This window comes from Callorhinchus milii, unplaced genomic scaffold, assembly GCF_018977255.1.
Source record: "Callorhinchus milii isolate IMCB2004 unplaced genomic scaffold, IMCB_Cmil_1.0 Scaffold5, whole genome shotgun sequence".
NCBI lineage: Eukaryota > Metazoa > Chordata > Chondrichthyes > Chimaeriformes > Callorhinchidae > Callorhinchus > Callorhinchus milii.
In genome coordinates this window covers 18,233,342-18,251,659 of record NW_024704746.1, presented here as the reverse complement: position 1 = coordinate 18,251,659, position 18,318 = coordinate 18,233,342, and the positions used below count along the sequence as shown (strand labels likewise).

General features: G+C 34.8%; 1 protein-coding gene across 1 annotated transcript in view; it reads left to right on the top strand.

The window, feature by feature from the left end:
* Positions 1–16,049, top strand: part of znf644b (zinc finger protein 644b) — a 41,738-nt gene extending 25,689 nt beyond the window's left edge. Inside the window, exons 2-6 of the mRNA XM_007887169.2 lie at positions 4,837–8,084; positions 9,204–9,821; positions 11,132–11,254; positions 13,198–13,300; positions 13,674–16,049. Of these exons, the coding sequence (XP_007885360.1) occupies positions 4,837–8,084; positions 9,204–9,821; positions 11,132–11,254; positions 13,198–13,300; positions 13,674–13,866 (4,285 nt within the window). The 3' untranslated portion in view covers positions 13,867–16,049. The remainder of the gene's footprint in view (positions 1–4,836; positions 8,085–9,203; positions 9,822–11,131; positions 11,255–13,197; positions 13,301–13,673) is intronic.
* Positions 16,050–18,318: the final 2,269 nt, after the last annotated feature.

Genomic DNA, 18,318 nt, shown 5'->3' with positions numbered 1-18,318 from the left:
TAGGGAACAGAAAGGTTTTTATAGGATTGGAAAGAGAAAACATGTTGAGAGAGTCCCAAAACCTTTGCTTATCTTTTTAATGATAAGTGACAAATTTTGTTTCTTGATAACAACTAGCCTCAGTAAGAGTGTATCTTAAACTTGTAAAACTTTGTAAAGATCCAGTTGAATATCTGGGTCAGTTAAGATGCTCCATTTTTCCAGCTTGATCTTTAACATAGTCTCTTACTAAAATTATAGTTGAGCATCAAATTCTCTACCATATTCTCATCCCAATGGTCTGAGCCTGAGTGCTGAGGTAGGCATTCTCAACATAGGTCAAATCAAGCATTCAGTTCTATTTGTATATCAAGCAACCAGGATCTTAAATAATGCGTTTTCTGAGAATGATTTGTAGCTCTGGGGCATAATTCTTGCTCTGTACAGTATTTCAATGTTATACGAGTACAAAATGATATACCACTTCAAAACGTTCCATTGGGGTGATTATTGATATATCAGAAGGGATATTGTGACCCAGATAATCCTAATCAGCTTCCAGAAACCTTTGCAGTAGATTCTCATTGAATCTCAAATCTAGTGGTTTCAGGTCTTGCATGTATTTAGCATAAATGACATCATCCACTGGGCCATGTGTTTATACAATAGATCAGCTTTGGACCAAAACATCTTGGAAAATTGAGTTTTGTGAGAATATATCTCATTGTTTCATTTTCTGGGCTTGAGATGTTCTCAAGGTATCATGCAGGCTAATCTCTCACTATTGAATTATTCTCAGTGGTATCCTGGCCAGTGTTTTACCCTGGAGCCAGATTTTTACCACCCAAGGTTACATTTCATTTCTTCACCACTCTAATCTGTAGGAGCAGTAACTAATCAGAATATGCCTGAGACGAATGTTGCATGAAATTGACCTTGTCTGAAATAAAGACCTTCCTTTTTTCCCCCTAGAAACACATTGATGGATAGAAACTTACCATCTTGACCAAATATTAAATAATCCTTGCATTTGATATAATGCTCTGTGATGTCGTTAACGTATCTCTGAGCTTCACAGAAGTTCACTATAAAGTGCAGTGAATGTGTATTTGCAGCACAACCAACAACAACCAACCTGAGCACAGCTGTGTCCACAGACAGCCATGAAGTGACCAATTTCATCTGTAGGATTGTTGGCAGGACACTGAGTAAAACTTCCTTCTCTTTTCAAGAAAATATCGTGAGATCTTTAATGCCCACCTGAACAGACAGATGTGACCTCAGTTTAACATTTCATCCGAAGGACAGCACCTCTCGTCACTGTCAATGAAGTGTTCCACAGCACTGCAGCTATGAGCTCCATAATGTAATTTGCAAAATTCACTGCTACTGTCCATAATGGGCGTTATATGTTACAGGGAGTACTTTCCTTGCCCTGTTGAAATTGGTGGCAGCTCATATGTCTTTTATATTATCCTAACATTACACTTGAGAGATCTTAACCTAGCTAGAATCTTGATGCTTTAAATAAGGTCATTAGCACGACCCATATTCAAGAAGAGCACCATTTTATCTGACAGCTTATTCTACTTGTGTAAAGTGAACATTGACACTGCATTACAATTTCCTAAAGGACCTACACCTATTATGATAGGTTTCCATTCTTTAGGAATCATTTTGAAAATCAGCTCAGTAATATTACGACTTGCACTTCCTATTATATTTTCCAATTCCACTTTTTACTCCACCATTCTTTGGCCCCTCGAAACACATGGTACATTTATATTAGAAACCTCCCAGTTTTATTGAAGAAGAACCTTTGGTTTAACATTTCATCTGAAGGACAGCACCTCTGCTAATGCAGTACACCTCAGCACTGCACTAGTTTGTTAGCGCAGACAGTGAAGGTTAACCTTCTGACTCTGAGGCAAGAATGCTACCAGCTGAGCCATCTATGGTATACAAACAAATTGATTTTTTTTAGCATTATGGTAGACACATCATATGACACCTTGAATATATCTTTAATTTGTTATTCAGAAATAAGAAAAAATTCAGTTGTGAGGATTTCATTGTACCCACACCTGCATTATGTTAAAAATAATTTCTTAATATTCAGCTGAATATCTTTTTTACAGCAAGCTTGAAAATATGGTTGTTTACATTATAATCCCTAACGCTAGAAATAATATTCATGTGTATTAAATTACATTTGCCTGATTACACACATTCAAAACTATGTACAAAATGTAACAACTGACTGTAAATTACAGTAATCATTAATGATCTATGAGACATTTGTCCAGAGATGATTTGTTGATTTTGTGGTGGTCACATTTTTGTTGTCTTATATTCAACTCTACATTGTACGTGAAACAGCATTTTCTGTTGTGGCTTCTTCTGTAGCTGTGGTTTTCATTCAGAAATATTAAACAATTAATATTGAAAATGACCCAGATTTGCATACTGCATCGATTTAATTTTAGATGAATATTCCATCATAAATAATCATTAGAGAACAAAAAAGTGGGCGGTATAGCTCTGATAACTGAAAGGTTCTAGTTAATCTGTATTACTAAATGACCCAGGAAGCCTGCTCAGAGGGATTACAGAATAATTATGTTAATATGCAATTATCACCTCATTTTTTCTGCAGTAACCTCAAGATGTAGTGCAATATGGGTGTTATAGCAAGTGCTGATAGTTTGCAAAAATACTGACATTTGAGATTTCTAAGGAAAGTCAATAAGGATAGCTTCATTATAGTCTCTTGTCATAATGAAAGAAAAAGTCTGACCTTTATGTTCAGATTTTGTTCAACATGATTTTTATATCAATCACATTGATACTACAGAAAGGAAAGAAGGAATTTACAGAAACACATAGACACAATATGAAACAGAATATTTTCAAAATGCGTATGATTTCTTTATTGCACATTACTTTGTAATGATTTTGCCATGCCTTGTAATGAATCTCTGGTAATTACTATCTAAATAATTTCTATTGCATGCTTTTTTGCATTCTTTTGTTAATATTGTATGTTTTAAGAATATATTTTATATCAATATTCCCTCTATTCAATTTCTAAGTATGCAATGTTGTGCTGTAAAAAGACGTTAGATATGCTGATTCTCTATAGCATGTAGAACTTTTTTTTAGTAGAGTACTGATAATAATGAGGACTATAATTTGAGATCATTCATGATATTATGAGGGTTTGTTAGCCTGCTGTTCAGAGGGTACCATTGAAGTTTGCTTTAAATGGGAAACGTCTGTTCTTTCTTTGAACCCCTAACACCAGAACAGATGGGTAGAATATGGAGCACGGAAGGTTTTACCTCTGAGGTGGTAACAGTGAAGCCACTCATTAACACTGAATTTACCACTTCGTTAGCAATGTTGCTTCCTGTTGAGAAAAGCTAGTACAGGTACAGCATATTAAATTAACTGAGCATGCATTTGGCTAGATATATATGTTGGACGCCAGAGTTATTTTAAAATTAAATGTTTCAGCACTTCTGTGTGTGTTGCAGCTGGGTTTAAACGCTTGTTATTTTTCTTCTGTTTGATTACAAATTAAATGAGAGCTTTTGGATTGAAGGATGTGTTATAAAACTCCCAGTGCTCACTGTCACAGCAATTAATTTTACAGCACTTGTTCTGTACAGGTTGCTCATATTGATTAAAATCAGTTAAGGTAAATGAGACAAACAGTACAGCATTTCCAGGCTTGTTTTCCTATTCATTGACATTTTCAGTCGTGATTCTTAGCACCTGTTTGTACGTGCCCACCCCTCAGCTTCTGCTGCGTATTTAACACAGAGACTCATGCTGGGAACTGTTTTAGCACCATTTTAGAGTGATAACATTGAATATGATCTCATTGGAAGTGTATTTTGTTCCCATGGAAATTGGTCAATTTTAGCAGCAGCTGAGTGTTTTGAAGGGGAAACAGGAAGGTTGTAACTAAAATGTGTGGAATCTTGATTCTTCACACATAATTAAAGTCCCCAGTATTTGAGAACGACAGCAGGAATCGTTTTTCTTCAGCAGCAGGCAAGATGGTTTAGATGTAATAGTTGTTGAAACCACTAATCACTTGGTTGATAAAGCAATTGCACCTCTAATTCAAAGTTGATTTAAGTCTTTATAATCATTTTAGCTAGTTTTAGTTAAACTAAGGTAGAAATATTAGATAGGAAATATAATTTTCTATTATATATTATTAAGACAGTTTTGAATAATAATATGAGTGTATGCTAGAGTTTCTGCACATAATTATAATTGTAAACCGATGAAGACATTAAAGGCCGTTTCATTTATGTCATAACTTACCAATTGCATTGTCCATTGTCTGTTTCATACGCCATCCCCCAATGTATATTACAATACAGGTAAAAAGCTGGAACTTACTTTTATTCATTGCATGGATTAAAATCCTTTGGAAGATTTCTATATAAAAAGGCATTTCTCTCTAGGTACATGCACAATGAAAAGATATATAAAATCACCTCGTACCTTGGTTGCTAAGTAAGATTATAATTTAGCAGAGACACACATTTATGCAAGTGAAAAGCCTAATATGCACTGTGGGTACACATTCTGGTTTTTATGTTGCATCGTTTCAAGAAGTGTATGAATGTCTTTAGAATCTGTAATGATCTCACCACAGTCAAATTAACACTCTATGCAATATTCTGTTATTTAGAAACTGATAATTGTAATGTTCTGTGCCAGTTGTATTCACTCTTATCCTAAATGGTATTTGAATTTGACAAGGATCATAAGAAATGAGGTTTTATTTTGCACGTGTATGCATAAAGTAACTCTTTTTCTTTTCTTTTGATGACATAGGATTGATAAGAGTGAAGACTCTGGATTAAAGATGAATAATACGGATAGCATGAAGACCCTTATTAATTCTCACGGTGCTAAAGGCAAAGATGGAGATGAAAAAGATATTACCTTGGCCACTGTTATTACCAGTATACCTCAGACCTCAACAGAGAATTCAATGTCCGTTCCAAAAAGCAATACTTTGAGCTTGTCTAAACATCTTTCCAGGGACAGTTCTGTAAAAGCCTTAAGTGGAGCCCAGCAGACTCTGTTTATACATACTGGTGCTCCTAATGTTTCTAATGCAAAACTTATCTTGCCTACAGGAACTACTGTCAGTAGCCCAGTTCCACAGTTCACCTCAACAAAATCTTCCATTTTGAAGCAAGCTGACATTCCTTTAAGTATTTCTCAGTCTCTATGTCAGTCAGTTGCAGTTTCTAGTTCTTCATCTCATTTTGTTCAATCTGTTCAGGTTCCAGCTTTGTCTGGCTCTTCAAATAAAGTTCAGACAATAGCACCATCCCCGGTTCTTTTACTAGTCCCCAATTTAGTGCCTTTTCAGGGCCAGGTTAATACAAAGTCTAAAATGCTGAGTCCTTTGCCAATAGTGGAATCTAAGTCTGTACTGCGATCAAATACTGCTTCTACAAGCAAGTTGTATTGTACAGAAAGTGAAAAAATGAAAGATAATGGAGACCAAGTGAATGAAAAAGCCGTTACTAATGTCTGTCAAACAGAAAATTTAAATGACATTGGCTTAAACTGGGACCCTCAAAAAGAATTCATGCAGTTTTTGTTAACAAAAGAAAAAGGTGATGATCAAGTCATCCAGATTGATGATGATTCTGAAGTCCAAGCGAATTTTGCGTTTGGAAGAAAAAGAAAACGAAAGATGGATATTGTTCGGTTAGTGGATTTCTCAGAACTAGAAATTGCAAAGAAGCACCAGGCACCTAAAAAGACACCAGTTGCTACGGATGGTTTGGAACCCAGCGAAGTAAAGATGTCAGTTATCAAACCAAAATACTTGCCTGCAAAAAAAAACTTTGACCGGAGTGCTGGCGATACAGGATCAAACCTTCCCAAAGAAACCGTGGAAGCAATTAAACATTTAATCTTCAGTGATTATAAACTACCAGTCAAAAACCTAGAAGCAGCTAGATCAAGTGCACCAGCCACCACATACATCGAAGAAGGTTCACCATTTGGCTCCACAGTTTTTCCACCAGGAAGTGCTATGCAGATAGATGATGTACAAACTGGATCAGAATCACCATCAGATGATGATATTGAGACAGAACCATCATTTTACCCCTGTACAAAGTGCAATGTGAACTTCAGAGAAAAAAAGCATTTGCAGAGACACATGATGTACCATTTAGAAGGACACAGTAAAACAAATCTGCCAAGACCATATATATGTAAAGAATGTGGAATTGCTTTTCGTGACCGTGCACCACTGCAAAAGCATAGGAGCCTTCATCAAGAAAAAAGGGAAAGACTGATGGAGGAGATTCGTGAGCTCCGCACATTTCAGGATGAAGGGCGGGATGCAAAATTACAGTGCCCACAGTGTGTGTTTGGTACAAACTGTCCGAAAACATTTGTGCAGCATGCTAAGACACATGAAAAGGACAAAAGATACTACTGCTGTGACAAGTGTAACTTTATGGCAGCATCAGTGGATGAATTGGAAGGTCATCAAATTTATATTCATGATGCAGTTATTAATAAGTCGAACCAAAAACCTTTGAAAGGTGTATCACTAGAAAACTTATTAAGCCATTGTAAATCAGGAGGTGTATATGTGTGTAGGAAATGTCCTTTTACCACACCAGCTAGGAGTATTTTTAAGAAGCATGTAAAATACTTACATCAGCGACTTTATCACATTCAGCACAAACATGATCGTGGAACAAAGATGCCTGGCTTGAACTCAAAACCATTCAATGTGGTCAGTAGTAATAAAGCTACATTCCAGCATTCAGACTACCCACATAAATTTACAGCAACATCCTTTATGAGGCACAATATAAAAATGGCTTCAGAAGAATCTGGTGCATTGGGGAATTCCTCCGAATTATACAGGAAAGTCTGTGATGTTTCTACTACAGAGAAGACATTTTATACAGCAACAAAAAAGGTACACTATTCATCTGGTTCTACAGTAGATTATGATAGTTCCCCAAAGATGCTGATGGGATTAAATACTGGAAGTGAGAAGGCTAACTTTCTACAACAAGGTCATGGAGAGTTTGCCATCAAAAGGAATGAGACAGCTCTATTGTCGAAAAATGATCCTCTTCACCGTCAGATTCATGTAAAATCGGAAGAACATTTAGGAATAGAAAAAGACTTGTGCCCTAAATCTAATACATTGATACAAAATAGACATAAAGATGCAGAATATACTTTAAACTTCCGTCAATGTCTTGCAGAAGAAGTTTCAGGAGAAATGGAATATGCAGATCCTCGAGCTGTATCAGTTAGAAAATCTGTTAAGGATGTCATGCTTAGTGTGTCTGTTGCCAGTGATCTTTTGGATCAATATCCAAGTGTATTTCACAAAGCACCTGTTGTGGTTTTAAATAAACTTGATCCATGTGTAAAGAAGTTTCAATACGATGAGGAAGAAAACCCACTGGAAGATGATAGTGTTGAAAGTATTAATTGTATAGGTGGGACTGGGACAATTGCTGCAAATGATTTTGATCTTGGTGATGAACAAGACCATTACTTTACAGAACACTTCACCAGTACTGAAGTACAGATAGGTGATGAAAATGGCATTGACGATTATGATTTTGATACATATGATGAGAGTGATGAAGACGATGATGATGATTATGATAATTTTGACAATAACGTTCATGATTATGGCAACAGTGACTACAGTAACCAAAGACTTTACTCTAGACTAGAGTATCAAGATGCTGCACACAGTAATTTTGGTCATCAAAGCTTTCAAATTAACAGTGACGGTAAATGCATAGAAGTTATGGATCCCGTTGTTTATCAGCAAGATGCTCCATTAAATATAACCTATAATTGGACTGATTTTCATACTGAGAAGAGACCGTGCCCTTACTGCCCTGCTGTATTTGACACTGGTGTTGGGTTGTCCAATCACGTGCGAGGACATCTTTATAGAGTTGGCTTAACTTACGACGCACGTCACCTGGTTCCACCTGAACAAATTGCTTCCAACGACAAAAGACGGCGAATCAAAAAAAACAACGCACCTGTTCGGAGAATAAAGAAAGGTAAGATTAATTTCTGTCTTCCATGTTTGTTACAAATAAAGGTTGCCTTTTTCTTTAGCCATTTGTAGTAAATCCTCATGTGTTGTAGGAAATATTTTAATTCGGAATCATCACGAGAAAAGTTGAGTACTTTTCTGACGAAGACGTCAAAGAAAAAGAATTAGTAGGACAAAGGAGCTAAGGAATTATTTTGCATAACGAGTGTGTATACAGCCAAGGAAATTGAGTAGGCGAGAATACACTCACTTTAAAGAAGAACCCAATTGGAAGTTTTAGAAAGGAAAGTGAAATGGCAAAGATGTTAGTTATGTACTTTGTCGTCCCCTGGATTCTGGTGCGAATGGTACAAATAAATCACAATGAGGAAGAAGATATGGATTTTAATTCTAGTAGATGAAGAACATTTAGAGAATCTCTACAAGAAAAGAGTAAAACTTGAGAATGCATACATGTGCCCACCTGATAAAAAGCTTTCTTCTAAATCTTGATCTTATTAATTTGTATGCAGCTACTTGGTGTAAAGATACTAAATAAACCATCATGTTTTACAATAAGTATACAATACAATTGAAATTTTTTAGCAAATGGATAGATAGTTTTGAGAATAAAGTACAAACATCCTTCTTCTACAATAACTATTGTACACTTGTCTGCACTCACTGGTATTTTCACCAAAAAAAAGTCAAATAAACTCCATCAGGGAAATCTTCTGTAAACTTTGTTATGCCGATAATACATTTCCAAGTATTGAATTGAATAGGCATCTTTACAAAAATGTTTTGTTGGTTGTAATCCAGCAGTTTCATACACATTGATAATACTTTACAATGAATTACACTTGCTAACCATTACTTTATGTGCATTTAGTTAATTGCGTTTCTGTACATTATTATATATATATATATTGCTGTTTGCAATATTGTATAAATGTATGCAGATTGCTTTTATAGTTGTTTCTGATGCTCATTCTAAAGTAAAATTTTAAAATAACAATTTGGTCATATAAATTGTGAACCCAGTGACCTTACAGTATTTATTGGTAAATTTGAAGTGATACTTTTTAGTTTTTCATTTAATTTAGGTAATTTCATTTTTTTAACTTACATTTTGTTTCAACAGAAGTAAAATCAGGTTCATCAACTGAGAATACCTGTCCTTTATGTGGAGGATGGTTTGACACAAAGGTTGGACTGTCGAACCATGTCCGTGGTCATTTGAAGAGATTGGGGAAAACGGAGTTGGAGGCACATAAATCCCCACTCAGCATTTTGACTGAATTGATGCAAAATGAAGCAGAAGCTGAAAACATTGCAAAATTGTTAAATAGCAAACAATTTAGATATAAACCATTTGTGTCGCAAAAGTTTGCAACAAGTGAAGGTCTGTTCCTCGCACCAAATGGCATAACTATTAAACTGCAGCAAAATGAAATGAAAGCAAAACCCTTTCCCTTACGGGAGTCAGGTTTGCACAGCTTCAGCACAGATTTGGAATCAAAAAGACCTGATGGTGAGAGACATGTCCAGACAAGTTCTCTGATGCAACTTCTGAAGACTAAATTTGGAGATGATGCATCATCACTAATAAAAACTCAGCCTCGAAGAAGTTACGCTCAAACTGCAAAAAAACGGCTACCAAATCAGAAGCGCCCCCTTCATTCACAGCCAAATAGTTCATTTCTGCAACCTAGCACTTCGTCACAATCAATGACAAATATGGATATAGTCTATCAAGCAGGTATGACAAGTTTGTATTGATCAATTTAATTTCCTGAAAAGGAAAGAATAGAGAGAATGCATTATTCAGGAGTTTTATTTAATTCTCTACAGTTGCCTACAACATACACAGTCAGTACCCTTTACAATATATCATGTGAAGCACTTTAAGACGTTGTTCTGATGTGTAAGGTGCTACTTCAAATGCAAGGATTATTATTATTACATGGATATAATAATTAATAATAATCCTTGCATTTGATGTAGCGCCTTATCTCATTGTTGAGACGTCTCAAAGCGTTTCACTGATTATACTGTAAAGTGAATTGAGTATACGTTTTGGGGGCGAAATGTGACTTTTAGTCATTGGTGTTGAACCTTTCTTCATGATCTATCACAGCAGTCTTCCAAAAATATAACTGCCCATTATCAACACCCTGCTCTCAATGTGACCATGTTTGTTGAAACACAAATTATTACATGGCTTGTAAAATATTTATATTTTTTTTACATAGTTTGGGAATTTTTGCATGATTATATTTGAGGTTGAACTGAAAAATAATCATCCTTAGGATATCTTGGTTAATGATTATTGTCAACCTCCCCACATCAGCACAAAAAAATTCCTAACAGATTTTTGTTAGATGTCTTCTGCTAGACATCAGAAGAGGAATTCAGGATCTTAAGTCTTCACTTCTTTTTGTTGGAAATGCTTATATTTTGTACTGGCTGCAAGTCAATTTGGTAATGTTGTACTTTATTAAGGTAACCACCTGCTCTGGATCCTCAGGTTTATGATGAGCAGCTCAGATGCTGTTCCATTGATTTTCTAGCACAAAGGTTTGAGCACTAGCACTAAAATTAAACATCATTAGCTTCTATTATTCATGCACATGCAAAATGATGACTGTATAAGAGTTCTAATTTAAGAGTTGTTCTTAAAAGCCATTCATTGGTCTGTTTTTACCACCTTACTTTGCATGCCTTTATCAACCATTTTACTTAAACGTACAGAACCATTCATTTCCTCATTCCCTGAATTTTTTTTCATAATAGTACTCGAATTACAACCAATACTTTGGTTTAATCCTGTTTGACTTTCAATGTACTCATTACCACATATTTCTTTTCATTCCAGTTTCTTACTCTTGTCATGTGCTGGCCATTTTATTTTATCCATCATTATTTTGCAGAAGCTGAATTAACTTCGCAAATGAGTGTTTGTGGTCCTTTAGAAGTTATTTTAGAAATAATTAATTTGATGTTTATTCAACAAAATTTATAGCAATTAATTTGTAACATGCAAATATTACTTTCCGTTCTTAATAATAGGACATCCTGTAAAGTTGAGAACTTGTGTGCATTGTCATGCAACATTTACAAGTGCAGTTAGCTTGGCAAACCATCTCAGAGTCTATGCAAGAAAAAAGCAGGCTGGGGATCTGACTGGAACTCGTAAGTTTTAATTTTTTCTGTTGCTGATTCGTAAAGTATACTTTGAAAAGTAATGCCTTCTTATTAGTACTCTAAATAGTTCATTTTGACTTACAAATCATTATAATGTGAAATATTTTTAGTTTAGCTGTGTGTAAAATATACAGCATTTACAGTATGATGCTTTTATCCGCCCAACATTTAGACACAGGTTTCTGGAAACTGTTGTTTAAACTTTATATTTAATTGGACAGGAAATAAATATGATTTCAGGCGCAATAATCACAATAATAAGTGCATCATGAAACATGACAGCCAGTCCTCATACAAATTTTGTCACGTTTTCTATTTTTCAAGTAAAGGTGAAATCTTTTTAAAAGATAAGACAGCTTAACTCTTAAAACTGACTCGTTAAAACTGAGAAAAAATCCACACTGTGATCATTTTTAAAAAGTTACTGAACCGGAAAATAATAATACATAAGGCATGATTTGTTTTTAGTTGTGCTCAATTCTAATATGCTTTAGTTTGATGCAACTAGAAACCGATTGTTGAATGGTATGTTTTTCATTAATTATATAACTATAATGAAGGAGCTGAAAATATTGCACTATAAATAGCATTGAAGTAGTACTTTACTCAACTCAATTTGATTATGGGAAAAATTTAACCTGTGTTACTGGACAAATATCTTCAATATTATCTCTCAGTAAAATTGATTTTGCTTCTTGTATTGAAATGGTTATGATGATTTGATATGTTGAAAGTTAAGTATCTGTCGAATAATGAATTGCTTTATTATAAAAAACTTAGATTGGTGTATAACTGGTGAATTTAATGAGTGTTTTTCCTCATCTTTATGATTTCTTGTTAATTGCAGTGTTTTAAATTAATTAATTGTTGACCTGAAGAACAACTCAGTGTATATTTTTTCTGCAGTTAAATTCTGAAAGGGCATGATATAAATATCCTTGCAAGATTATCACTTTTTCTTGTTCCTCTCCTGAAGTGGTGACATGTGGTAGGGTTTATGGTAGATTCTCAGAGCGTTGCGAAATGTTTTGAGAAGATGCCCTGGATGAAAGGACCTATATAGTGTAAAGTGAAAGTCGGTTTTATTGTTCAGTTTCTCAACTGCTGGCAAGTCCTAAAGTGCCTCATCCAAGGGGTAACGCTTCTTGTGTGAGAGGAGACAATAATTGTAGACAGGCTGTTTGACCATCGAAGTCATCCCAGCTAATGAGAACAATCTTGTCATTGCCCAACACCCACACGAGTATTTTTCAGCAAGAGTAACTCATTGGTAATCAGGAGCTGGAACCTTGGCAGATTTGTTTCCTTTCCCAGCAAGAGGACACTGAAACTAATTGTTACATCAGAGTCCTGTAAATAAACCTAGTCTTAAACTTGTTTTAAGATTATGTAAATTGTGGAAAATTCTTAAATTCCATTTTTATTTGGAAGCTCGTTATTTTTTAAGTACTGAAGAAAACAGTATTGGGAGAGAATGGAGAGAAGCCGGGAGGCGACAACTTGTTGAAGCCTCTTGGAGAGGGAGGGGAGAGGGAAAGTGGGGTTGAGTGAGAGTTTCTGCAGAATGAGGGTGATGAGAGCAGGTTTGAAAGGGGAGGTTGCTGTGCCAGTGGAGAGGAAGAGGTTCATGATGATGGCTGGCATGGCTGAAGAAGCTGGTTTGTCCAGGAGTGATGTAAGCATGCAGTCGAGTGAGTAGATGATGGATTTCAAAAGAGAGATGAGTTAAATATTTGTAATGCTAAAAATGGGAATAAATAACTGAAATAATGTAACTAATATCCATTTTTGAAACTATCTATCATTTATGCCAAACTGTATCTTCAATAGGGAGTCTAATAAACAGATCATTCGAAATACTCAAATAATTGAACTCAAATGAATTATTTGTGTGGAGGATAAAACCTATTCCTAAAGCTACTTTTTTCCAGCTTTTGACTGCAAGCAAAAGAGGTCAAGATCACGATCAGGGATCAAAAAGAAGTCTTCCCTATTTGTTCCATCTCTTGATGATGGTTATGTACTCAAATGCAGGTAAACAGTTTGACTTTCTTGCTCCTATGGGCTGGGCTCTGTTTACAGAGTAAAATCTGTTATGTTGTGTCAGTATTGTCACATTAGTAATTAACTGTTTTGAGGACTTTTGATTTATATTACATTTAGTTTCCAGTTTTACAATTTTAAAAAAGGTGGAGTGAAATGTAAGAATAAATTAAATTTTATTTTCCTTACTATCATTTGCATTGAACTTTTAGTGTTTTGGTTTTGTCAAAATAAATCGTGTTAGGTTTTATTCTCCATGGTTTTTAATCACAGCCTTTAGAAGAATCATAGGAGGAGGAAGAAATCAAATCAAGCTTAAGTACATTATTTTCATCAGAGTAACATTTTGTTTATGGATTTACAGGTTCTGTGACCTGGTCTTCCGGGGTCCACTTTCTGTCCAAGAAGACTGGATCAAGCACTTGCAGCGACATGTTGTTAATGCAAATCTTCCCCGCACTGGTGCTGGAATGGTAGAAGTCTTGCCGCCATCAAAAGAAAGTTTCCCAGTAACTGAATCATCTTTCTCTCTGCTAATGGCACAGGCAGCATCATAAAATGTTCTGAATTGCGATGAAATAATCCGTTGTAACTTTGATGTGCTGTTTTGCCACGAGCACCTAGTAAGGTACATTCTGCCCTCTTATTTCAAAGCTCCGTAGGTCAGTACAACAATATAAGCTATGTATAACCTTAAAATTAATTGAAAAGGCTTGGTTCTTTAAAAACTCAAGTAATTATGCATATATCCAGAATTGTAAGTCTGTAGATCACCAGCAGTCAATCAGCATTAAGAGTTCTGTGTTTAAATTTGTCAAAAGTTTGGTCAGAGCTATAGATACTATCAAGAACATATTTTACAATAGCTAATGCTAGAAATTAACATAAGCAGCTAGTCCTATGTTTTCGTAATCATTTCAAATAGACAGTCCTTTTGCCTGAGGAACCTTATGGCAGCAGGAAATACAGTGTACAATTTCCTGACACATTTATGAACACTATTCTAACTTCCAATTTATTAAGGAAGTAACATTCTTGTTTACAAACATAACAAGTGTGGGGAGCTAATTTTAGTTACAGAAGAGGTGATTTGGCTGTATAATTTTGAAAAACCCAACAGTTGCCAATATTAATTTGTACAGGTTCTTAAACGTATTCTCTTATTCTCTTATTTGTCTCACAATATATTCCATTGTAATACTGTACCTATGATTTTTTTAAAGAAAAGAACGGTGTTCATTATCCTCCCTTTTTCACAATTTCTGGCAAACTTGCAAACTATTTTCTATTACAAATACTTCTCCAACCAGGAGAGCAGAATGGCCTGGCTGTGAACCTTTCAGCGGTCAGCAACATTACTGCTCTGTGATTAGTTCGCAGGAAGCATGATTCAATGAGGGGTGCTATACATTTTCTGTTTTAGAAGATCGTCTATCAGATAGATTATTTGGCAACTCTGGGACGCAAATATATAATCTCACTGAAAGTTGAGCACTCACCCAACCACTTAGGCTAACTGATGGCTACTCCGAAGATCTGGAGAATTTAACACTGATCATATTGTAGAGCTTGACTCATTACAATGTTCTTTAGAAAAACTCAGAATGTAACCAGATATTAACAATGCATTTAAATGCACGATTCAATCTTGAGTTTTGACAACTAGCTGTTTACTACTGGCCTAAAAATTCCTCAGCACATTATAAATAGCAATATTCTTCACATATTTTCTTAATTTGTTTCTGATTTTGTTTTTCCATCAGTTTTCGTTGAAATCCAATCTGTAGATGGCTACTTCATATGAAGAAATTGCTAGTGATTATAGTTCTGCACAAATTAACACGACTGTAGCAAATTTTCTAGTAGCCAGCACCAGTTTTAAATATGGTAGTTTGTAGATAGTTTACCAAGTCTAGTGATTACTGTACTGCTGTACATTTAACGTACTAATTGTTTTAGAATTGCCATGTTCTTAGAAACAGACTTTTAAATATAAATTATGTTCCTCACAGAGGTCAATATTCATCTTCCTGGGGACAAGTCAGCAAATGTATGTACTTGTCTCTTACTAGGTATTGTGTGTACAGAAATATCAGGGTGCATTGCTATTGAGATGGATATTATTCAATTTTATATTTGTATTTTCTAAAATAGGTTTAAATAGTATTTGAGCAGTTGAGTCATTTGAAGAAATAGGTTTACAGGTACTAATTCAGTGTAGTTTTTGATTTGCTACAAATAATTTCTCCCGCCTAACTTGTTTGCATTTTTTTCCAAGCCCCTATATTTCAATTGGATAATGTGAAATTATATTTTTTCTGTACAATTTTATCTAATTGTAAATGAAAGCATGTTCTTTACATTTGAAAGGTCTAAGTACAGTTACCCTTTGGAGTTTCCTTGAAATCTCACTACTGTATCCTTTAGGCATTTAATGAAATTGGTGATACATAGTGTAAGGTCCTTAATTACACTAGTAAATGATATCAAGTGCTCAGAAGTGATTGTGCACGCTCATATTTGTAAGTAAACTGTGTAAACACTATGTCAAAATGTGCTATTACTACAAGTCTACTTATCTAGTGGCAGAAATAAAATGTACAGTCATACATTAATGGTGTTTGAAAGTCTTGTGTCCTTATTGTCCAACAGTTACATAACCTTAAAGTAACTATACAGTATGTGATTATGGGCTAAATGTACCTATTAATAGAGAATCCCTTGGTAAATGAGTTTACAATCCAAGGCGTAAGGATTATTCAATATTTTCTCCTTGTGTATCACTGTCCTTTGATGATGGCTGATTTTTTAAAAAAATAAATTACACTTTCATCTCTTATATTCTAGGCCGTTATAAATAAATTATATATACTGTTCAAGTACACCAACTTTATGCTTTTTTCAGACTCTTTTAAACATTAAAATATTGTACTGTGATCCTGACCTGGTGGTAAGGATATAACACCAACATAGCTATGAATTTATTTTATAATTTTTAAAATTCTATTAGAATAACTGTAGAGTTGTACAGTGTATTGATTAGAGCACTGCCTTACAAGTGAGAGGACGTGGGATTGATTCCCGGGCAGGGTGAAACGTTAGGCATATTTCCTTACTCCACATGCCTCTGTTTACCTAGCAGTAAGTAGGAACCCACTTGTTAGTTGATTGGCGGATTGCTAATAATTCTTTTTTAAAAAAATAACAATCCACAACTGTTTGTGGGATACTTCTGTGCGCAATTGGTTGCTGCATTTTGCCCACAATTTACTTTACAGAATATTCTGTGAAGCGGTCTGAGACATCTCGAAAACGTGATAAGGCACTATATCAAATACAAGGATTATTATAAATGGTTACTGAGTGGTACATTTTCATCAAATATCAGCAGCAGAATTCAGTGAATTGAGTAGTAGTACAGAGGCACACTGATGTCACGTCAGGACCTTATGATTTCTTTTGATGCAGCTCTGCTCAGAACTATTATCCACCTTGACACAGTTGCAACATGTGCCAACATGGAGTCAAAGTACATAGAGAAGAAACTTCTTCATGCTCAGGTGAAAATGTTAATAATATATGATGATATAAACTGTTTACTGTGACTTACCTGTTATGTTATAGGTTCTTGAATTTGCTGTTGATATTGCAAAAGGGCAGCAGAATTTTCATGATATTACTATCCAGAATGATCCTGGACATTCAGGCGAAACTTGATAGATTTTCGATGTGAAAGAGACAACCCCTTTGGATGAGAAACCTTTAAAAGGTCATACCATGACATGAGTGCTAGGTAACACAATTGCTTTGACTAATTAATCGCTAAATTACTGTTTTTTTGCCCTTGTCCAAATTTGAACGCAGCAAATTTTGATTTGGGTTTACAATCTCCCAACATGCTAAAGGAAGTCCAGTTTCAACAAGTGTCACAATGATGCTGGACTGGCCATGGTAACCTATTTCTTGGTGAGATAGCACAAACTGCCTTGTGGACGAACTTTGTCTATTTGCTTGTATCCTGGAGAACATAGAGAAAAGATATGTATAGTACTGTACTTTCAATGCCAACTTTCAGGACTGCATATTGGAATAGCTTTGGCCGGGAAAAAATTAATCATTTTTATTTCAAAATTCCTTTGTCAATTGTTAACTTGTTGACAACCACATTATTTCTTGAAATGAAGACTTTTTTTATAAAATGCCTTTATACTTAATCAACATTTGAATCAGCATTGCAATAAATAAACACGACTAAAACTCACTCTGAGGTATGTAATTTACGATTATGATCTTGTGATAAAGAAATGTAGTTTTAATATTTTCTTAATCCTATAACATTACTTTCCCGTTGATTGTAATTGTTGCCGAAATTATCTTATTTTTATGCATTTTAAAAAATCAGGATCAGCATTCAAGTAACATATTTTCACTCTGATTTTTGACATATTTAGGCTTAAATAGATATAAATATCTTTCTACAATTTAATGATGTGGTGAATGCATTGTATTAGTAATTAATTTTTGTTTCTCATGAAGTTAGCTTCTTGTCTTGATTCTTTTTATATCTCAAATTTTACAATTTGTTTTCAATCTCTATAGTATTCCAGGGGTGCAGTTTGTTTTTCTTACTTTGGTGTAGTTTTTAATTCTTTTAGCTGCTTCGCTCACGAGTGTAATTTTACTACAGATTTCATTAGGGAGTCGAACTACTTTTTTAAAATATATATATATCAGCAGCTACTAACATGATTTGCACATGACTGCACTCTTAAACACACAAACAGAAAGATAGTTTGGTAATGCATTGATTATGTTAGGGTTAAATTAGACAGTTGAAAAAAAAAGGCCATTTAAATTTGTATGAATCTATCTTGACAGAATTGGTACTGTACCAGAATAACCCGGCACAGTTGAATCATTTCATTTGATATGTCAAAATGTCATTATAAGAGGCGTTTCACTAGTAGCTGAATGACTACTGCATTAGAACGTTCAAAGCTTGTCATTAT